At 40.2% G+C, this 23,904-nt stretch overlaps 2 protein-coding genes across 7 annotated transcripts in view; both read right to left on the bottom strand.

The window, feature by feature from the left end:
* LOC143843897 (pancreatic secretory granule membrane major glycoprotein GP2-like) overlaps positions 1-22,387 on the bottom strand; it is a 37,469-nt gene extending 15,082 nt beyond the window's left edge. Inside the window, exons 1-4 of one of the 4 annotated variants that reach the window (XR_013233732.1) lie at positions 8,594-9,111; positions 2,267-2,355; positions 545-649; positions 49-209 (exon numbers count right to left, since the gene is read on the bottom strand). Coding sequence is in view for 3 of the 4 variants with exons in the window: in XM_077350681.1 (XP_077206796.1) it covers positions 49-209; positions 545-649; positions 2,267-2,355; positions 8,594-8,660 (422 nt within the window). In the remaining variant the exon portion in view is untranslated. Of the gene's footprint in view, positions 1-48; positions 210-544; positions 650-2,266; positions 2,356-8,593; positions 9,112-22,249 lie in introns of those variants that run through there. The other 3 variants (XM_077350670.1, XM_077350681.1, XM_077350661.1) reach the window with 3 other exon arrangements.
* Positions 21,441-23,904, bottom strand: part of SHPRH (SNF2 histone linker PHD RING helicase) — a 60,878-nt gene continuing 58,414 nt past the window's right edge. For all 3 annotated transcript variants that reach the window (XM_077350629.1, XM_077350638.1, XM_077350648.1), the window contains one exon: positions 21,441-22,489. In XM_077350629.1, coding sequence (XP_077206744.1) covers positions 22,393-22,489 — 97 coding nt within the window. In that variant the 3' untranslated portion in view covers positions 21,441-22,392. The remainder of the gene's footprint in view (positions 22,490-23,904) is intronic.

The following is a 23,904-nucleotide window of genomic DNA, read 5'->3' as shown; positions in this document are numbered from 1 at the left end:
CAAATTGATACCACAGGTATCCAGACTGATTGGGCAATCCCCAGTTACCTGATATCAACACTGATCTTATTTTCTCCGTTAGGCTGCTGCACCATGTAACTAATAGGATATCGGCAGGCAAATGTCATGTTGATAAAGGTTCTTGTGATTATATCAGAGAAGTTGTTCTGTATGGTGTTGAAGAAAATAATGTGAGTGCCATCTGATTCCTGCAAAATCAAGGAAAACTCCCTGGTAAGTACCAAGTTCTAGGGTGACTTGGAATTATTGACGTATACAGTTAAGAGAATCTGCACATAAAATATGAGCTTGTTGACTTCTATAGGTATTCTCAGTGTTTCAATGATACTTATGGCTCGTGTTAAGAATTAGATGCAGACTGATGGTTATTAAGGTCCATATTACATTAAATGCAAATAGAATCATACAGTTCCTGAAAACAGTCTCTTACTGCAGTAAATAAGCAGCAGTCAGGAGGACTAAATACATTGTTCAGGAAAATAAAGATATGAAAAGTCAAAGCCATGGGTACACTGTGTATTACCATTCTTGTTCCACAATCTGTGAAAATGGTCTTAATGCTGAACACGTAGAGGTTTCCTACTTCAGTGCCATGGCATTCTGGATCATTAAGGTGCAAATCAGAGATCTGGAAAGAAAAATAATCACTTTTTTATTTCCCAATTACAAAGGTGGCACTTTATATCACATTTATAATTGCTATATCGAATAAATATACCCTAGCTCTAAAACCTGACATTTCACTTACAGGTACTGCATAATTATATGCCAGTGAAGCCACCCTTTCCCTCTATTAACTGAAGGAGGGAATTATCTTGTTTCTACAGAATCATGTAAGTATGGCTCTTGTCTAATTTACATAACCAGTCATCACATGATTACCGCCAGTTTTGTTGTATGTATGGGGTTTTAATGCGATATTATCTTTTTATGTTTTTATGTGGGATTTTAATGATGTAACCCACCATGAGACGGCTAGCTGTGGATGGCATTATATAAATGTAATAAATAAATAAATAATCTTATGTGTTATCTTTTCTTCATATTTACAGATACATTTTGTGATAATGGCAATTACTATTTGTAGAAATTCTGTCAGGTGATTTGGCTTAGTTGCACAGTGAAATCTGTAGCATCAACAAATATTACCATCAGTCATGTCCTCTAGATATCCCTATATAAAATGCTTCATCCTTCCACAATTATTGATTTTGGCCTTTCCTGAAATATCTCAGGTCACATTTTATATCCACCTGGTCAGCAATTTCAACATAGTGAAGCCATAGATGTACATATCAGAGCCAGACATCAGTTTCCTCTAAATCTGTGGTTCTCAACCTTTTCTTCACCATGACCCCAACTTTGGCACCGAAGCCCAGCGGGGACTCATCCAGAGGAGCTGCCAGCTAGCACTGCAGAGGCGCTTCTGCCGCCCCCCCCCCAGCTGTGGCCATGGGTGACCCCCCGCAAAAAGTGACTGGAGGGAGGTGAGGGCCATGCCTCGGGGAGGGGGCTGCTGCCGCCACCGCATCCACATTGCTCGCTGTCTTGCTCTGGGCTGGGCTCGGGCGTGCGTCTTGCTCCCTTGGCTCGCTGCTTTTCTTCTTTCTCCCTTCTTTTAACCATTTGTTTGTGTGTGTGTGTGGGGGGGGGTGTTCCGCAGTGGCCCTTCTGCAGAGCATGCAGGGTATGCTGGACGGGGTTGAGTGGGATGGGGCAACTTTGGACCCGATGGGGAGGAGGTCACTTTCTTTCCAGCTCTGAAAGAGCTGAGTGAAGTGTTTTGGCGTATTCCTCGGCAGGCGCTGGTGTGATCCTCCGGGTAGGTTGGGCAGCTGCAGAAGGAGCCAGTGTGGTGCTGGAAATGGGTGTGCGCATGCATGTGCACAGTTGAGGCCTCCATACACTGCCGCCTGCCATTGCAGCGGTGGGCAACCTGGTGACCCTGGGGAAGGGGCCAGGCAATTCCAAATGGGGTCCCAACCCCAAGGCTGAGAACCACTGATCTAAATGTCCCCTTAATAGTAAAGGAGTGTGCTTTTATATAAAATAAGATTTTATATAAAACTGCACACAGAGAAAGATAATGACAAGGAAGATTTTGATAAATAATGTTCTGCTATGTATACTAGAGCTGCTGATTAGTTACCCGCTGTGACAGGAAACTGGGCATTATCTAAAATAAAACCCAAAAGTTCTGATTGTAATCTTTTATTTAAAATGAAGATTATGTTGAAGTACTTACTAATATTGGAGGGTTCTTTGACAGAAAGAAAGTACTTGGGATTTCCACTTCCATTAGGTCCTTGGTACAGATGATGGTTTCATTGATTTCTGAGTAAGTATTAAAATTTTTACCCGTTAAAGGAAGATTTAACAAATGCTCAATTTTGTATCCAATACACATAAATTTTAACCCTGATGAATTTCCAGAGAAAGTGAGTCAGTGTTACTGATAAAATGCATTTAAAAATGTTAGTCGGTTACACTTCTGAAATTCCATGGCTTTTGCTTAATCTGCAAAAGTATCCTGGCTGTCCGGTTGCCTCAGTAGTGAAGCAAGCACTGTTAATGGATCAGGAATTATTTATTTAACCTACGTGTTTAAGAACAAGAATTGCCCTTCAGTACTAGTACTGTGATTTTCTCAGCTTCTGGATTCTTTCCTCATGTCACTGATAGAATGCTCAAATTGACTTGTGGTCCAAAGCTTACTTGTCCATGCGATTCCATGCCAGCTATCTGTGCATCTGTGTATTCAGTAGGCCATCATTGTAAGATAATCAGACTATATTTCTGAGCTGTGGCCATTATCAGTCATGGCTCATTGTCATAGTAAATCATTTATATTCTAGGAAAGAGCATACTTATTTACAACCTGCTCTTACAATACATTTGTGGCCTTAAAACCCCACGACACCTTGTAATTTAAGATCATTATAACTGATCTACATTGAAGAAAAAGCCAAACAAAATCAGTTAGCAAAGAACAATATTATCCTAGTTAATTGGAGTAACCAGAAGGCATTAAGTTCCTTGAAGCTGTCCAGAGATGATTTAGCTGGTTGATTCATGTTCTTGTTTGAAGCATTACATTGTTCTATTGAAGATTCCTACACACTGTTGTCTTCTGAAATGTCACCAAAGTTATTGATTTGACAAAACACTGTAATTTGGATTTGACAAAACACTGTAATTTGGATTCAGGAAGGGATCATTAACCTTAGGGTAGCTAAAATGGAAAATGAGTTATCTTCATACTTCTTATGCACACTCTACCACTAGAAGCTGACATTCAACAATGAAACCAAAAAGTATTTAGGAAACAGGGGGGGGGGGACCCAAAACAGATTATGGATCCTTTAAAAGTAATTTTGAACAATTATCTGTAACTGATAGTTGGTTTAAGAAAACTATCCAAATGGCGCTTTCCTTGAAATTTTGCAGTCCAGTCTGGTGTGTATTTACCAAAGGTGGCGGGGGGGGGGGGGAGGAAGCATTGTATAGGCCAGTCTCATCTGATCTCAGAAGCTAAACAGGGTCAATATTTGGATAGGAACCCACTAAGGAAGGCTCTGCAGAGGAAGGCAATGGCAAATGACCTCTGCTCCTCACTTGCCTTGGAAACCCAATGCTGGAGTCACTATCAGTTGGTTGTGACTTGATAGCAGTTTATAAGGAGAATGAGGCAGGGATTTGTGCCTGCCTCAAGGAAAAGATTTTATCCCTAGGCCCAGTTATCTTCCTGTGGCTCCCAACAGGCTGCTCTTGCTGTCTTCATGAGAGTGGAAGGAAAACATCTGCTTCTGTGCTCCACTTCAAAGTCTGCCTCCTGATCTTATGGTACCAAACTACTCCCTTTATCTTATGGTACCAAACTACTCCCTTTATCAGCCCCTCCCTATTCTGTCCTGTGACAATGGCTTATAAAATTGGGTGCCTTTTTAATATCTGAATGAAATGAATTGGGAAAGATCCCATGTCAAGGCTCTTTGATATGGACCTGCATGAATTTATTCTAATTTGAAAGGAAACAAAAGGTCATTCCAGAAATGTGTTTCTCAGGGAAGTAAGTAGAAAACGGGAAAAAAATAATATGAAGATGAAACAGAGCTAGGATGGCATTTCAGCTATAGTGTCACTACTCTAGGCTGCTACATAAGTTGACCCCCATGAAGTGGCAAGGTTGATGTAACGTTTGGAATCTGAGAGGAGAATATTGCATGGTCTAGAGAGCCAGGAATAAGGGAGATATTTGGCATCTTGTTGGGATGAAAGAATGACAGCAAGCTTCAAGGCTACCCCCCATAACACATGTTCTTTTTCAGATGGTGTGGAGACAAGGATAATGTAACCCACAACAGGTTGAACTTTCTTATGCTTCCTTATGTGAGATGAGTTCTTGATACTTGATGTGTTTTGTCGACAGGCATTTTGTGCACCATGTGAAGCAGTTTTGTGCCTGCTCCTAGGAGAGCAGCTGCTTTTGCTGCATGTTCTTGGCTGTGCCTTGGTCAGAACTAACACATGGGTGCTTTAGGCTTGCAGCTGCTGTGGCACTTGCAGTCTTCAAATCAAATCTTTTGGGGGAATGTATCCTCCTGGAGTTATTGCTGGCCCAGTAAACTTACCAACATGCACCTGCGTGGCCAGATGTATCCTTTAAATAAATGTACAGAGCGCATGTTGGTCACAAATGTAGCTAGATTCATAGGCAACCGCTGAAGGCACATGAATCTTAATGGAACATAAAATACAGATCTTTCTGATGGAATGCTAAAGTGAAATGGATTTACTTAATGGTTTACACCTCTCCTTAGCAGAGTTCTCTGAACATGAAATCTACTCAAATATCTCAGACAGAATTTCCTTCTTCTAACACTGTGACTTTTCCACAATTGGAAGTGGCAGTGGTGGCAGACAGGTGGCATGAGGAGGCAGCTGCAAGAAAAGAGCCTATTCATGCAAAGAGACACATCCAACTTTGTTCCGATACAACCAAACAGTTTAGCAAACAGTTCCTTGACTGCAACTGGCAAGCAGGATGCCAGCCAAACCAGCAGGTGCCTGAGCATCCCTGCTTACAGGAGCTGTTCTAAAAATAAATGCTGTAAAAGAAAGGGAGAACGTGCTTTAGCCTGCTTCTTTTTAGTTCACCATTTAGTAGCTTACTGTGTTATATGCTAAAGGGCATAACAGTGTCAAGTAAATGTGAAGGCTGATCTCGATAGGTCAAATTAAGAGCATTTATCTTGCTGTGCACATCTAAATGTAGGTTCAGAAGAGCTACTGCTGTTTTCTAATTCCTGTGGCCTCTTGAAAAGAAGTGAGAGCCACATAGATGCTAGTCTGCCAGCAAGTAGTCAAGAAATTTACAGGAAGTCAGAAGAGTGCCAGTAAGAATTCTGCACAACAACAGAACAACAGGACTATGCTGAATTCATGTGGCTGGAAGGTAGCCAGATGCACCACTGACATCTACACAGAAGCAGCTAATGCAAATACAGCTTTTTCATAGCTGTATAATATTGAACATGACAGGAATCCTCTTTTCTATGCCTGCAGATCACTCAGTCATAGAATCATGAAGTTGGAAGGGATCTCCAGGGCCACCTAGTCCAACTCCCTGCAGAATGCAGGAATGCAAATGTAAATTTCATCTTTCCTCCAGATGAGATGGTTTTATTTTCCCCCAACAACCAGTCTGTGCAGTAGGGTAGACTGGGCATGAATGGTGAGCAAGCTTTCTAGCAAAATGGGGTTTTGAACCTGAGTCTCCACAACCTCTGCATACAATGGACATCTGTAACTCTATAGAAAGGCTAGGGATACTGGTGCATTGCCCTTTAATGATATGGTCACCCCATGATAACTATCAGCCTACCCTTTACTTAGCCAAAGATATGTCCCAACTTGCAGTAGCACCCCAAGGCATGCTGGCTTAATGTTTCAGAGTGGGCTGATGCCAGTATAGGAGAAACAGAAGTCATAGGGTGGAAGCAACACTAGCAGGAAGTAGGGGGATCTGCAGGACATGAAAATAGTTAGTTAGGTGGATAGGGATAGTTAGGTGGATAGGGAATTGGTTAGAGAACCGCACTCAAAGAGTTGTTGTCAATGGTGTTTCATCAGACTGGAGAGAGGTGAGTAGCGGGGTATCTCAGGGCTCGGTGCTCGGCCCGGTACTTTTTAACATATTTATTAATGATCTAGATGAGGGGGTGGAGGGACTACTCATCAAGTTTGCAGATGACACCAAATTGGGAGAACTGGCAAATACTCCGGAAGATAGAGACAGAGTTCAACGAGATCTGAACACAATGGAAAAATGGGCAAATGAGAACAAGATGCAATTTAATAAAGATAAGTGTAAAGTTCTGCATCTGGGTCAGAAAAATGAAAAGCATGCCTACTGGATGGGGGATACGCTTCTAGGTAGCACTGTGTGTGAACGAGACCTTGGGGTACTTGTGGATTGTAAACTAAACATGAGCAGGCAGTGTGATGCAGCGGTAAAAAAGGCAAATGCCATTTTGGGCTGTATCAACAGAGGCATCACATCAAAATCACAAGATGTCATAGTCCCATTGTATACGGCACTGGTCAGACCACACCTGGAGTACTGTGTGCAGTTCTGGAGGCCTCACTTCAAGAAGGACGTAGATAAAATTGAAAGGGTACAGAGGAGAGTGACGAAGATGATCTGGGGCCAAGGGACCAAGCCCTATGAAGATAGGTTGAGGGACTTGGGAATGTTCAGCCTGGAGAAAAGAAGGTTGAGAGGGGACATGATAGCCCTCTTTAAGTATTTGAAAGGTTGTCACTTGGAGGAGGGCAGGATGCTGTTTCTGAGGGCTGCAGAGGAGAGGACACGCAGTAATGGGTTTAAACTTCAAGTACAACGATATAAGCTAGATATCAGGAAAAAGTTTTTCACAGTCAGAGTAGTTCAGCAGTGGAATAGGCTGCCTAAGGAGGTGGTGAGTTCCCCCTCACTGGAAGTCTTCAAGCAAAGGTTGGATACACACTTTTCTTGGATGCTTTAGGATGCTTAGGGCTAATCCTACGTTGAGTAGGGGGTTGGACTAGATGGCCTGTATGGCCCCTTCCAACTATGATTCTATGAAAACTTTTTTCTGTTCTACTGGATCTAGATGCAATGGCATTCATAGGTTTGATGTGTTTGTTTTATATTATATATTTATATTAATAGCAAAATATTCTGGTTTTATGCTATAAATATAGCATAAAACCAGAATATTTTGCTATTAATATATTTGCTATGATGAATATATTCATTCAAAAGCCTTTTGGACTCCCTTCCGTATTTTGTTGCTGAAATATCTATTAAAACAGTTAGCTCTTCATTTTCATATGACCTCACTTTTATAAAGCAATAAAGTCATGGAGATAAGTACATTGTTACTGGATTGCTACACAGAATAAGATTTAAACTTTCATTCCAGACCTTTTATTTGGATTTCTCTCTGAGATTTGTTTCCAAATTCAAAGCAGAGATACAATAAAATAATATGATATATACTTCCCTAAATTCCCTCCAATATATTTCTTCTCCACTTCAAAAAGGCAAATAAAATTATTCAGTATAAAGGAAAAAGGATAAGACTTGTAAGTGTTGGTATTGGAAAGGAAAACCTCTTAGAGATTTAAAACAAAACTGCGTACACCTCAGTAACCAGTTTAATACAAATATGTAATAGATATAATTTCAAAGTCAATGTCAGGCCAATTACCAATAAGTACGTAAATAAAGCCTTTTTAATTCTCATAAATTTCATCTGGCTTATTTGTGGTCCTCAAGATATATCTCCAAAAGCTGAATGGTGATGCAGTGAAAAAGTTACTCAGCTGGGAATGCTGTTATTAAAAACAGAAATAATCCCAATACTCTAGAGGCAGAAAAATTGCCTTGTAATTGATAGCTAATTCCTCTGGAGGGATAAATAAACTAGCTAGATGAAAGCCATATTACATAAATAGGCTTCGATTTCTACAGTCAGGACTTTCACACATGTTATTCTTAACAATTCATTATTTATTCTAAAGCTTGTAGCCCACCTTCCTAGAACTGTAACTAATCCTGTGCATATAGTTCAGATCAAATATTATAAACAACTGAAAAACAAATAAATAGACCCATAGAAATGAAGTTTCCACAGTTTAAAAAAAGGTCTCACTGAACAGCAGAAAGTTAGTGTCAGAATTACAATTCAAACAAAGATTACTGCGGGAATTAAAAAAAACACACAAAGTTTTCTGAATTACAAAAGGCATCTTCCTAAGTGTAGGTGTAAATATTTGATATTAACAGCATTTCAGTACAAAATTCATTCTAAATGTTACCTTTTAATGTATTTATAAAGTCCTTGCACATATATTTACCACACCCTGTAGAAATTTAAAATTATGCCACAGACTATTTTCCAAAATTAACCTTTTGATGCACTTGTTTTTAGTCAAAGTAAAACAATGGCAAATGTGAACCTGGGCCAGTAATAGTTTAGAAAACATGGAAATCCTTTCAGAGTAAATTCTTACTGAGAGAACTCACCCTCCCCAGTCTTGGTCCCACTTGAGGAAATCAGCAGAGAAACTGCCAGAAGAGCAGAAAAGGGCATTTTGTCAGATGCAATCAGACCTGGAGTTTCCTCAGCCAGGAAACTCCCTTTAGTGTTTCTGACCTTCCTGAGGTTTGTGTCCTAGCTGGGACTGGAAAGTTTGGGTAAGTGCTTGGCACAAAGGGTCCCCCTCACAACTTTTACTCTGTGTGGTGTTTCTGAATCTCTTCACAGCAGTGAAAACCGCCCATCTCAAGACAGAAGGGTGTTCTGGGTCTAACAATAGGATTCCACAAAGCTAGCCAGTGGAGACCATGATTACTCACACTAAACTCACTACCTATTTTAGAAACAATTCCCTAAAAGAAGAAAACCCATTTCTCCCCTCCCCTGACATTTTTGTCTTTTACTATAGCAGCAGCTTAGCATGTTCTTTATGAGGGAGGAGAAACACTCCCCTAACTGTGTGCTATCCCTTTGGATTTGTCCCTTGGTGTTTTATATCCATCCATTCTGCTCCTCAGAGGGGCAGCAAATGATTTACAGCACCTTCTTTATTGTTCTTGGGATAGAAGGAAGAAAGGGGGTGGGGAAGGAAGAAAAACTTACCACTCACAGAAAACATACTGTTTTAATATATCACCATTTTCTCTCCCTGTGTGTGTGTATATATATTTTTGTGTGTGTGTGTATATTTCAAAAGCTAAGAATATTATGAAAGATCTTTACCATTTTCAAAATTATATTATTATTTTTGAATGACATAAGTTCTGGACAGCGACAAATTCATTAAAAGAATCCTTAAATATTGAATGGACCTGACAGAATATAGACATGCCCAGACCCACTAAACTAATTGTCTATCACAATATTGGAATTGTACTTTAACTTTTTTTGGAATCTTGAACTAATGAATTTGACAGGTCAGGCTTTCACCTGGAGAGAGACTGGAGGATTTGAGAGCAAGATCAACAGACAAGGATGGTCTAATAGACAAATGTGGGGACCTGATCTCATGGAGGGGCCCAGCTGATCTCAAGCCCTGGCCTCACCCAAAGACCTGGCAGAGAAGCTCCATCTTGCAGGCCCTGTGGAATGGCAACTAATCAGGTACCAGGTGCTCTGCTGAGATGCTGTTCACTGAACAGTTGCAGTGGTGGTGGTGTTGCTGTTAACTTCATTTATTGCCAGGCTTCCCCACAATGGGGATCCATTTCCCAGCCATTTTTCTTTTTCTTTCTTTCTTTTTTTGTGTATATATGTTTATTTTTTTCAAACAGATAAAGATAAAGGTAGTACAGTTTAACATAGAGTTAATAAAGATAAAAAGGTTTGTACTGTATGTATATTTTTTTCTATTAATCCCCGCCATAAAAATATCCCCTTTTAAATTATCTTGTTAGGTAATTCAGGTAATTACCTTCTTAGGTAATTTAGGTATTCCATTGTTCTTGGAATACCTCTTCTGTTTTTCCCTTGACTATCCATGTCAGTTTATCCATCTTGGCAACGTCTGCCACTTTACTTAACCAATTCTCTATTGAAGGTAGTTCTTGCGTTTTCCATTTTCTGGCCAAAACTAGCTTTGCTGCCATCTTAACATAGAAAAATAAACTTCTGGTTTGATATGGAAGGCACTGCAGTGGTATACTTATAACATAGATTCAGGTTTTAAAGGAAAGCTTAAACCCCACATTTTCTGCATAATGGTATGAACTTCAGACCACAATTTGTAAAGTTTTTCACATTTCCACCACATATGGAAGAAGGAACCCACTTTATCTGCACATTTCCAATACATATCATCATAACTTTTGGCAATTTTAGCAATTACTTTTGGTGTCACATACCATCTATAGAACATTTTATACCAATTTTCTTTCAAGATTTGGCTATTAGTGAGCTTAGGAATTCTCAGTCATACATATTCTCATTGTTCTATTGTCACATTTGTTTCAATATTTTGCATCCATTTAATCATACACGGCTTAACCAGTTCCATTTCTGCCTCATATTCCAATACCAATTGATATATTTGACCTTGCAGGTGAGGTTTGTCTTGAATCACCAGATTTTCAAATTCTGGTACTGAAATCCCTAAATTTAAGGGTTGATGAAACTCTGCGTTGAATCTAGATAGTAATTATTTATACTCTAACCATTGAATTTCAACTCCTTCCTTTTCTAACATTTGCAATTCTTTAAACTTGCCAGATTTAGATATCAGATCTTTATACTGAAGACATGTCGGTCTCCGGTCTCTTCTGTTGTACTTTACTAGAATATGCCTCAATTGGTGATTTTACTATTGATGGTGCTGGAGATAGTGTTGCAGTTAACTTCATTTGTAGCCAGCCTTCCCCACAATGGGGATCCATTTCCCAGCCATTTTTCTTTGAAGTGTGTGAATGCAGAAAGCAAGTTTGTCATGCCCCCTGCCTCTTTGCATATTCACTGAACACCAAACTAGACTTGACTAGCCATCCACAGGTCTGACCAGTGAATACCATCACCATTTTAAGGCCTAATGAGGTGATTTTTAAAATGCCACAAGGTGGGATGCTGCATACTCACCTCTTGAAGGCATCTTTCTAGATGCCAAAATGCATATTGGATTGAAGAGCTGTCTAAGTCTACATTCTGCCATTGTCTTTAAAAGCATTTCAGTCATAGGCGTTTTCTCTGCTGTGCATTGTTTCAGTGCCAAAATAGCGGCGGGCTCGAGTGAACCAAGGGCACTTCTCTCCATGCAAACCATTTATCTTCTGTCCTTTCCCCTTATTTTCTTTCTCTCCTTTCTGCAATATACCTCCTCTTGGTTTGTGCATCCTGATCCCAACTCTCTTGGTCTGCTGTCCACAATTATGGCTGGTAAAAGAGCCTCTTGTGGCGCAGAGTGGTAAGGCAGCCGTCTAAAAGCTTTGCCCATGAGGCTGGGAGTTCAATCCCAGCAGCCGGCTCAAGGTTGACTCAGCCTTCCATCCTTCCAAGGTCGGTAAAATGAGTACCCAGCTTGCTGGGGGGGGTAAACGGTAATGACTGGGGAAGGCACTGGCAAACCACCCCGTATTGAGTCTGCCATGAAAACGCTGGAGGGCGTCACCCCAAGGGTCAGACATGACTCGGTGCTTGCACAGGGGATACCTTTACCTTTACCTTTAAGAGGTGAAATCAAAACATAACTCTGTGCTCCTGTCATGTGACAGTCACCTACTTCCTATCCTGTGCCTGAAGATTACTGGGTCCCATTCTGCCACTTGTGGGGTTAAGGGTGAAGCACCCAGACTAAAAAGGATAAATATCTACTGCCTTTCCTCACCTAGCCAGCCCTGAGAGTTTCCAAGTTCCTGGGAAAAACAGGAAAGACCCAGGTGCTGCTTTGTTTCTGACATAATTGTGATGGAACAGTGTTTTGTGATATGGCATGGACTAAAGATTCAGTGTCAACAATTCTATTGGGGTGGTGTATGTTTAAAAATACCAGAACTTGATAATCAATTAAACTAGCCAATGGTAAACAATCCAAGAATAATTTAGTGGAAGTTTATACAGGCTACAAGTGATGCTAAGAAGCATAAAAATGACCAGCTGTTAAAGCACACAAGATCTTTTCTCATTCTTAAGTTAACTTTAACTTATTTCAGATGATATAAAGCAGCAGCATACATGCTCTGGTTACATCTAATTAGATTATTGCAATACTTTACATGGGGCTGCCCTTGGAAACTCCTGTTGAAGTGCTTGGAAACTCCTGTTGGTATAGGATGCTGCATGTTAACTGGAATGTCACAAGGACCATATCACTCCAGTCTCTACCCACCTACCCTGGTTCTCAATTTGTGTCTGGGCACAGTTCAAGGTCCAGGTCTTGACTTCCAAAGTCCTGTGAAGTTTGGGACCAATATACCCATATTAGCCTGCCCAACCATAATGTTCATCTTCAGAGACCCTGCTTCAGGTGCCCTTGCCTTCTGAGATTAGGCGGGTGGCAACATGGAAGAGTCGTGGCACCAAAGCTGTGGAACTCCCTCCCCAGAGAGATGCATCTGTCCTTTTCTGCTGCTTTCTTCAATCATGTGAAGACATGGTACCTCCTTCCTAACCAGTTTTAATTGCTGTTTTTATGTTTTGTATGTATTTTAACTCTCTTTTTAAACATTGTTTTAATGATGTGAGTTGGGTGGGTTGATTTTAATAGTTTTATAATGTGATTGTATCATGCATGTTTTAAATTGTTAGCTGCTTTGGTAGCCCTGGTAAGGGCAGAAAGTCAGGACACACATTTTGTAGATAACTTTAAAAAATACTACACGATGCGGCGAGTATGATGGGTGGGACGGAATTCCCACACAAAAAGGCAATTCAGTTAAAAATCCTTAACTGCAAACTAATACAATTTTGGCTGAAGTATCAATTTAAGTCTAGCTAAACAGAGATTTGGATTTGCTAACAATTGCTTGCAAAACCTTCATCATCTTATCCTGGAAACTGGAAGACACATGAGCAGTTCTCTCTAGCAGCAGTCTCTATTTCTAAGTCAACCAAGAAAAGGAAGAATAAAAAAATTGTTTGTTTTTAAATCTAAGCAAACTTCCTTTCTTTGTCAGGAGGAGCAATCCCTCTGTTAACCTAGCAAAGAACAGCAACTTCCAGACATTACATTCACAGTCTCTAGGTTACACAGTTGATAACAGAGGAGCCATTCCCAGGAACCATGGTTCCAGCTGGACTGAAGAGCCAAATTGTATCTTAATTAAAGAAGTCTAAGAAATTCAAACAAATCTTGCCCTTAAATATTTTAATTTCATAACATTGTTCTACAAGTGAACTCAGTGATAAGAGCCTAGGCATAACAACCACTGGCTATCTCCCATGTCCACAGGATCTTGCCTTCTTTATTTTATTCTTATCACTAGTTAGAAAGGATGATACATTCTCACTAAGATTTTCTGGCTGCCAGATACACATCTCCTGAGGATACAGGAATACACACACATGTGTGCAAACATAAATACATTGATTTCAATAAAGCTTGGTCAGCTAGTTTGAATTAAAGCAAATTATTTCCTTTCAGTTTCATTTTGATTCCCTTGGATAACTCTCATTCAAACAAGTTGCCTCTCTCACATGAGTGCTATGAGAACAAGATATGTGTTGAGTAGAACTTTGTACAGGTAAAATATTGTAGAAGCAATAAGCGGTAACGTTTTCAATCCAACTGTACCACTGTGAGTGGCCAGCTGGCACCATCCACGCTACTGAAACTGTGTCTGCTTCAGAAAGTAGGACAAATTCCCAGAATGGTGTGGCTTTGTTAAGAACTTTTATAAAATGTGTTTTTTGTTTTGGCTTTCCACAAGGTTAGTTCTAAACTGTGCTTTTCATTGGAACCAATTTATAGATTGTGACTCATTTCCCCATATGTCACTGACCAGAACAGACACACACACACACATAAAATCAGACTGAGCAAATGGGGGGCGGGGGGATGGGAGAGAAGCAATTTCCTTGGTTTCCTTTTCTCCGTAGCGTGGGATTTCTTTAGCTGACGTTTATAGCACAAGACCATTCCCGTAAACAACTTTTATCTTCCAGGCAACCAAAAAAGGAATAAAAAAGCTGGGTGTACAGAGACAGATGCTTTGCAGGCCAAGTCTTCAGACTGCCTGAAACGGTAGAAACTCTCAACACAACTGAACCAGCACTTCACAGTTTGGACAAACCAGAATCAAACGTACACAGTGTTTTTCCTAATAAAGAAAAACATCTAGTTTCTGTATTTAGATATTATTTGCTTTACCTACTAGAGTTTTACAAATATATAATTTTGAAAGTTCATGCTGGATTCTGTTAAAGAAATCTTTTAAAATCCTACAGCACCCCAATAAAATCGGATATTCATGTTTACATTCCATCAGAGCACAAGCTTTAGGCTCTAGTAACCCCTGCCAAACCAGTGAGCAGCAGCTAATTTCTAGCTTAATGTCAAACTAGTACTAATTGTAACCAAAAAAAGCATGAGTCCTTCAAACTATGTTTTGACAAGTTCTTATAGGGAGGTCTTTTTTTTTTTTTTTTGGTAGCAAACAGATCCACGGTCCATTTTGTTCTCACAACAGCCCCTTGAACTAGTGTCACTTATACGTATTCCAGTTTTAGGGGTCAGGATGGAATCAATGTGTGTAAGGGTGTGCATGTATAAGAGTAAAAAAACAAAAACAAAACCAAACAATGACCCTGTTTATTTTGCATTAGTCCAAACTAGAAAAATTTGACCAATTGGCTGGTACACAAATGTAATCCTTTTGGTTATAATTCTTCCAATTTATTTTGTAGATATTGCCTTCATATCTTTCATGTGCAAACACAATTTGTTTTCTTTTTCAATAGCCCGTTTTCAAAGTTGTTTGTCTCAGTGGTGTTTTTATCATATAAATAGTCCCTCAGGCTCAGTGTTTCATGGAGGTTTCTTTACTGCTCTATGGCCACTGAGCCTGAGGAACTATTTATGTGATAAAAACCACCACTGAGAAAAACAACTTTGAAAACGGGCTATTGAAAAAGAAAAACAATTGTGTTTATCCGGAACCCCTTTCGGTTTATGCTTGTACATCATAGATATGAAGGCAGTATCTACAAAATAAATTGGAAGAATTATAACCAAAAAGATTACATTTGTGTACCAGTCAATTGGTTGAATTTGTCTAGTTTGGATTATTCCATTCAGCCAGCCCTCTTTTGTATGCAGTATTTTGATTAGTAGCTGAAACTCTGAAGTCTCAGAACTTCATACCAAAACAGAAAATTCACATGACAGAATGACACAGGAAGCACTTTGGCTCTGTAGATCTTCCCATATTTTTTCCTATGCTTAATACACCTATTGTCATGCCCACACAGTCAGAGACCACGGCTGCTCCTGCGCCAGAGGCGGGGCGGAGTGGCAAGGCTCTGAGGGACGATCAGGGTGATCAAAGCCCTGACAGGGATGCACAGCCAGATCCCAGCCAGGCACACACCTTGCCTTTCACGCCAGCAGCAATGCCCCAGCCCAGCCCATTCACCAGGACACTGGAGATGCCAGAAGGCGACTTGACAGCTCGCTGCAGGAGTACTCAAACTCAGGGTGCGCAGTCAAGTCAGATGGGGCCCAGGTGAGGTCCCTTCGACAGATAGAGATTGAGCCTCCAGGTGCAGCTGGATATCCCAGTAACAAGGCTGCACTTAAGCAGCCTTTCGGCATGGGTGCAACTTATGCATCAAGCCTTCCTGTCGCTTTGATTCTGGCCCCTGCCCCGCCCTTGCCTCAGGGAAGCTCTGCCCAACTGATCTCTGGTTTCCCTGACTCCTGCTTATTGCTTCTTGGACTATGGCTCTGGTATTTGGACTTTGTTTTGGCTTTGGATTATTCTTCCCTGGTTCATGCTGTCCCTGGGCTTGCTATTCGACTACTCTCTTGGACTCTGTTTTGATCAGTTAGTGCTAAGACCCTGACTGGACTGTGATGTTGATATCAGCTTGCGATTTGGGTGGATCTATTAGAACTGCTATCGGGTGCATCTGGGTAGGGCAGTACACCCATAATCATCTGTATTCCCTTTGACCTTCCCTTTTCAGCATTATACCCTTAGAATGTAGAATGAATCATGGATATTTTCAAACCAGAGCTTTAGGGTGGCTTTTCTAACTCAGCTGTGGTTAATGCAGAAAGGCAAATGGAATTAGTCAGGAACACATAGGCTTCTACACTTTCTTAAAGAAACCAGGAAATGTCATGTCTGCATTGGGCTTTATTTATTTCCCTGGCTCCCAACATTTGATGAAACACATTCAAGTTTAAAGAGTTGTTCAAGTTACATTTTAAACAGTATTTTGCCCCAATGTGTAACTTTTCCAAGTATGCCAGACTTAGGAAGATGTTACATGTAGGGATATGGATGCTGGGAGAATCACATGTAAAACTATTCTTTATTTTAATGTGAAATATGCCTCTCATACACTCTAGCTATGTCTCCCATTTGAAGAGATAGTATAAAGACATTCTTAATGTTTATCTATTTTATATCTTTTTTCTATTCCAAGTAGTTCTTAATGAGCCTCAGGTAATTAAAATATAATAGTATTTTGGCATTTTTTACGTATTTCAATTGCAAAATTCTCAGTATAAGAATCTGACATCACTAAGGCCATATGTTCACAGCCATATGTTAATTTGGTCTCCTTAAGCTGAAGGCCTCTGTCCCTGCAGGTTCTTATCACCCAGTTGTGTATGGGACTGTCAGCAGTGCTGAAGCATGAGCAAATAAAATAAAATTTTAAATCAGTTCCACCAGTAGATGAGACATTAGGTGGGGATAAACCATAAACCACTAGGGACTGTAAATACACCTGAATTTAAAACATTTTAAAATATTAAATCAACATATCAAAGAATTAATGGTCACCCGTCACCCCTTCTAGTTTAAGCTCAGTTTCCTAGCAAGCAAGCTGTTTCACAGCTCCTTATTCAAGGATCCAGGAAAGTTGAAGAGGGAGGACACCCATAAGCTTGTGAGCTTCTTAATCCTAGAACTCTTGGGAAGTGGCATGAGAGGAAAGCAAAGGAGAGCACCTTAGAGCTTGGAACTAGAAGACAAGCCTATCCAGACCAGGAGTTTTACTTTATTCTGGAATTTATATTCTGCACTACCTTCAGAAACTCAGGGCGGATTATAATAACACAAAATGCATACAAATTACAAAAATGTAGAATAAAATTTAAATTAAAGTTAAAGTTAGAAATTCAGCATTAAGCATCAAAACAATAAAATACAGGATTAAATATTAAATATTAAAATTGCCTATGTTTTGTCTCTAATACAGCACATGATGGGGAGTCATACAAGACAACTTCCAATAGAGGATTTTAGTTTGATAGTCTGACAGAGAGGCCAGCTGTTTCTAACATTCAGGCCTCAGCCATCAGCTGCCAGAACAGCTGTTTTGCAAGCCCTGTGGAACTGTCGAAGGTCCCACAGGGTTCATTTGGTAGAATGTTCTACCAGCCTGGGGCCAGGGCTGCAAAAGCCCTGGCTGAAGCCAGTTTGATCTCCTTGGGGCTGAGAAACCTGAGCAAATTTTACTCACTGGAGTCCTGAGGGACACAGTGCAAAAGGTGGTCCTGCAGATATGATGCTCCTAGGCCGTTTAGGACTTCAAAGGTAAGAACCAAAACCTTGATTCTGATCCAGTCTCCAATCTGGAGCCAGTGCAGCTGGAAGAGCATGGATTGTGTACAGGCTCTCCATTGGGACCCAGTGAGGACCCTCAGAACAGCATTCTGGACTAGTTGAAGCTTCTACAGCATCTTCAGCAGTAGCCCTGCAAACAGCAAGTTGCTGTAATTTAGCCTAGAGATGATTGCTTATGGATCATCCTTGTGTGGATCATGGTGGCTAGGTCAGATGTCAACAGATAGGGTGCCAATTGTCGTGCCTGTTGGAAATGATACATAGCCAAGTGAATGATGTTTGTGGCCTGAACCTCCATAGATAATGAGGCATCTAGAGTCACACTCAACCTCTTGATCGTTGCTGAAGTTGTTAGTTGTAATCTTTCTAAGAATTGGGATTGTAGCAGCCCATCTGAAGGATATTGACCCAGTCAGAGGACCTGTCTTAGCGGGAGTTAACTTCAGCTGACTCTGCTTGAGCCAATCTGCCACAGCCTCCAAACACCAGGTTAGAGAATCTACCATGACTGTAAACAAATCCACCCAACCCCTGGGTCTCAGTACGAGTTGAGCGAAGGCACTTGCAGTTGCAGTTTCACCTTCCTTTAATGTTATTGTTGTTATTGTTATTATGTAAATGTTGTTATCATTGTTGTTACCACCTTACTGTTACTTGAATGATGTTACCTGTACTATTTTGTTGTTTCGTGTAAACCGCCCTGAGCCTTCAGGGAAGACGGCATAGAAATAAAATAAATAAATAAATAATGTTTAATTTGTCACCCAGAGGACCAAATGTCTCTTTTCCACAACATCTTGCCAGTATCTCAAAATAATATGCTGGTCTGTGCTCTTCTCGTAAGTCATGAGACTTGTCATCTTGTCCATCAAAATTGGAGGTTGCATCAGTATCATGGGACTTCTAGCTTTCTTAGTAACCAGCAGCCCTTTCTGGGGGCCTCAATTTCTGGTTAGAGTTCATGAACAAGTACTCCTGTATAGCATGATTGTACGTGTAAACTGTCATGGGATGTGGTGCATTGCCCTTCAGGTGTGGAATTCAACCCTGTGCAATCTTGTTCTCAAGGCATCTGAGCAGCTGCTTGATTTAACTCAGTTGGAAATAAGATAAACAAAAAAATCCAGCAATCACTGCTTCTCACCCCACAAAATCATATAGGGCTGAACACAATTAAGGCCATCTGGTAGAAGGGGGTCTTTTGTTGTAAAAATCAATTTGGACAAACTTTAGATAAATTGCCTCCCACTCCCACCCCAATAAAGATTCATTCAATATTAAGAGGTACTTTCCCAGTGTTTACAGTTACTTGTGTCTACATAGATTCAAGTGAGTAGCCGTGTTGATCTGAAGTAGCACAACAAAAATTGAGTCAAATAGCACCTTTGTTAGTCTTAAAGGTGCTATTTGACTCATTTTTTTGTCTCTACAAGTTTTCCTTAGAATTCACAAAAATCACTCTATGCTATTTAATTGCACTTTCAGCAGAAGTCCCAATTTCTAATGGTAAACTACAGAGAGTCAGAAATCCATTTTGTTCAATTCAGGGCGAGAAATGTAATGGATTTAGCACCATGGTGATGACATCAAAAGAGAATGAGGAAAAAAGCCTCTCTAACAGGAGACTGTCATGAGAATTCTGACCAATGCTAGCTAAATATAAAAATCCTGGAGTGATATACACAAAGTCATCTCCCCCTAGGTTTCTCATCCTGGCTTCCCCTATTGACCTTCAGATTATTTTGGGTTTATATAACAAGGGAGACAAGAAAGGGGCAGGGTTCCATAGCAAATCATATATATTAAAATCATTATAGAGTATCAAATTGAGAACAGAAAACAAAAAGATAAAAAGTATTAGTGAGTAATGAATATATAAATGAAAAGAAAACCCCCTGAAAAAAATTAAAAGGAGAATCCAACCAAATAAAATATATTTATTGATTCTTGAATATCTATTAGTGAATTATACTGCCCAAAGGAGGCCAGTAATAAAAAAGTGGGAGGACTTGTCCAGCAGGTGTATTTCTGTTTTCCAATATGCTGATTCCTCTATATTTCATCAGAAAGAAAGAAAAAATAGTCCAAAGTCCATATTCTTCTTGATATTTTTATACATTGGAAATGGTCAGAAATGGTAATCCAGTCAATAATAACAGCTGTCTATTTGCTGAGTCTGCCAAGCGGCTCATTCCTTGCTGCATCACATCAGAGGAATAAAAACCCCTCGGCAAGCAAAAGAGAGGGTGAAAAATCAGCCAATTGTTTGTCCATAGAAAAAATAATCCACTGAAAAGATATAGACATCTACTATAAATGAGATATAGCCAGAAAGAATACAGATTATTTCACCTGCTTCAAGCGTTTCTGCTCTGTTTTAGGTTAATGTTTTCTTAAAAGTTGAGCACAGTTCATTAATAAATCTCTGTGCTGTCATAAATCTTGAGCTTTGGTACTCTGCTTCAGGTCATCACTGTCAAAAATCTCAATTAGTTCCCCGCACTTTGTATTCCACAAATTTGCAGTATTTCTCTTAATGGTGAAGTAAAATGCTGCTTGAGAAATAGAAAACCAGATCTTCCCCCAAAAATTATAGTTTCAAAATGGATTTTTGAGTCAAAATATTACAAATGTATAAAAAGGAAGAAGGGGGGAGATGGTAATGGAAGGGTCAATCTTTGTCATCAGATGTGCCTCCTTATGTGGCACTGATTTTGGTGTTATTGGAACCCAAGTGAGTAAATCAGTCGCCTCCAGTGGATTCACCTAACAGTTTGCTCTCCCCCATATGGGAGGATTCTCTTTTTGTGCCTATAGAGATGTGCCTACAGCAATACAAGTCTGGAGCTTTTAAAAGTGCTCCTGTTCAGGTTGCCATTTTTCTGTAAGTCCCTCCCATTAATCTCAAGTTCTTCTTTATTTACAAAGTTTAGACTATGCTTTTCTAACTGTCATTCACTGAACTTTCAGTATCTTTTTCTCTACCCAGCGCCAGCTCAAGATCCTTCTTTTACTCATTTTGTCATATTTTTCCCAATATGAGGTTTAATCACAGCCAAATCTATAACTTTTCATTCTTCACAGATGGAAAACTGTTTTGTTATCCGAGCAATGCACCATTCCATTCTATCAAACAAACTCACTGTCAGAGGGTTCATCACTACCATCAGAGGTAGTCAACCTGTAGTCCTCCAGATGTTCATGGACTACAATTCCCATGAGCCCCTGTCAGCAAATGCTGGCAGGGGCTCATGGGAATTGTAGTCCATGGACATCTGGAGGACCACAGGTTGACTCACCGTGACTACTATCATAATACAATACACTTTAGAAAAATAAACTTTGTTTTATATAGAGAGAATTCTTCCATTTATCAGATTGAGGTTAAGTGCTGTATGAAAAAATGTATCATGCAAAATTATTCTTAGCATTCTGGTGTTCAATAATATTTATTGAAATGTTTATATCCCATCTCTACTCGTGATTTAAGAAAGTTACAATAGTTAAAATAGCAACCCCCAAATCTGTCCCCTCCAAAGAAAAGATGCCTGCCTTTCAAACCCCATGCAAGACTTATCATAGTTTATAGACAGAACAAAACGCAAGCAGGAAGATTTCTAGATTTTAATAGGACACAAAAATCCAAATTTTAACAAAGAAACTTTAAAAATCTCTCACAGATATTTTCAGCTTTCAAGAAGATCATACAAAAGGCATAATTTATCATCAAGAGAACAGACATTAAAACAGCATAACTTCAAACGTGGACAACCAAAATCAATATACAACATAAATCGCTATTACCAATAACTAAAAATATTACATATGTCAAAGTGGTTTCTAAAAAGTAGTAGTTTAGTGTTAACTGAAACAACAATTATTTGCATGGTAAAAATGGCAGCACCACTAGGAGCCCTTTCAGAAAAGGTACTTGTTTGCTCAGGAACTTTTAAATGATTAATCCTACAGATAAAATGGAGGCAAACTAACTGTTCCATGATTTTCATACCCTTCTCTACCATGCAAAGTGTCAAAGTGTAGCTGACCTTCCCAATCCAAAGGAGACCTGCACATACATCACTTGTTGGATTAGGAACTACAGCACACATCACTGAAAACAAAGACATCAGGGTGGGCAGCATACATATGTGGCTAGGCATGGGAGTATTTATTCTATTCACACTCCCATTGCTTGCAATGAAATGCACTTCCTTGTCTAGATAGTGGTGCACTTTCCTGTGTACAAATAACTTCTTATGCACAACTATAGCTGAATTGTGGGCATTCATATTCTTTGGAAATACAAAGCCATCATTTATACAATATTTGTGTAAAGTGCATTTGCTTTTCTATCCCCTGTCACTGTACTAAAGAAATCAATAACCACAGAACCTGGTGGAAGCTGTTAAAAATACTTACCAATCATAAAGTCCTATTAAGGATGGGTGTTGGGTGACATCTACAGGGACTTCAGAATAGTTAATTAATGTCATTGTGTTGCTTAGAAATAAGCAGGTTATGGTCCATCCCTTCTGACCTCATTGAGTCCAAAGCACATCACTTTATTCTAGTTCTTCAGTTTCTTCTGAAAAAAGGTCTGCCAAATCAGCTACTGTTAACACAGAGGCCTCTGATTGCTTCATGGAAGAACTGGAATGGCTTGGGGGGGGGAGGGATTGGTGTGGGGAAGAGGAACACCACAACACAAAGTGAGACATACAGTTCATATCCATTCCGTCACAAATACACTCTACATAAGTGCCTTTTGCTTCAACAATTATTGTTAGAAACTAAAGTCTCCAAGATGAGTACTGGAATGTAAAAAGTATTAGTAGTGTCTTAAGAAAAATCTTCGAAAATGGATAAACATTTAAACTTACTACTTGGATGGTAGTCTGAAAGCTAAGTTTTGCTTTAGTTAGTTGTCTTTAAAAATTAAGTCCTAATTCACACAATTATAAATTGGCTTAAGTCACCCTTGAATTATATATGTGAAAAAGCTGATCAAAAGCACAGTGTAGTCTGAGCATTATGAAGTTAGACAATCTATTCCTTTAAAATAAGGGGAAATTAAGGTAGGGTAAGAATTGCCACATTTGTCACATGTCAGTCAAACCAGAAAGTCAGGCTTGAGCCTAAAGAGGCTTGTGAGTTCTGAATGGTAACATGTCACGTCACCATCATAAACTGCTGCAGGGAAGAACAGGATTTCTATGTCCTTATTTAACCCCAGACTTTCAAGGGGGGGAAAGACAACCAGTTGGTATTTTTGCACAGGGAACACTTTGCCAGCTAGCTTTTCACTGGAAGCACAGGAATCTTGCCACAACTTGGATAGACTTTTGCGTGCTTTGCCATGCCTTTGCTGATAACAAATCAGACAAATGGTCAGACAGATATCCAAATTTTATATACTTTTTGTCTGTTTAATTTGAAGATACAAAAATGTGCTATGTGAACCAACTCTTCATTCCGGTCCTGATGACCAGTTTGAGTTTTAGAATAAAAGTAGTAACAGCCAGGCTCTCAGAGATATGTGGCACACATATCTCCTCTGGAGCTCCTCAATCTGTCCCCCCTCCCATTCCCCCCCCTCTCACAAATACATGTAAACTCTGTCCCTTCCCACTTCCCCCTCTCCTCTTTCTCCTTCCCTGACCTACTCCTTTGTCCCTCCCTCCACAGACATATACACACAAACACAAACAAACATGCACACAAAGAGTCTTCCCCTCCTCCTTCCTTACCTCTTTTTACAGGAGGCCCCTAGCTTCCTCTGGCCTGGAGGGCAGTGCCTGGGCCTGTGCTGGCATTGCAGCCTGTGTGCCAGCCCTCGGAGGCCTGGAGGGCTGCCACCCCATCCCCAGGGACTGCACAGCCTCCACCCCAGCCCCCAGAGGCCTCCCCACCAGCCAGACTCCCAACTCCCTCCCCTCTGTGCTGCCTCTCGATGTCCCCTGGCCTCAGGTGGGGCAGCACTGGCCCAGCCTCCTCCCACAGTGGCTCACACTGCCTCAGACAGTAACCTGTCACAGCACCCCAGCCACTTCTGGCACGCTCCCTGGGGCAGGGCT

The sequence above is a fragment of the Paroedura picta genome, chromosome 1, assembly GCF_049243985.1.
Source record: "Paroedura picta isolate Pp20150507F chromosome 1, Ppicta_v3.0, whole genome shotgun sequence".
Classification (NCBI taxonomy): Eukaryota; Metazoa; Chordata; class Lepidosauria; order Squamata; family Gekkonidae; genus Paroedura; species Paroedura picta.
Note: the sequence above shows the minus strand (reverse complement) of the source record. Positions and strands in the feature narration are given on the sequence as shown.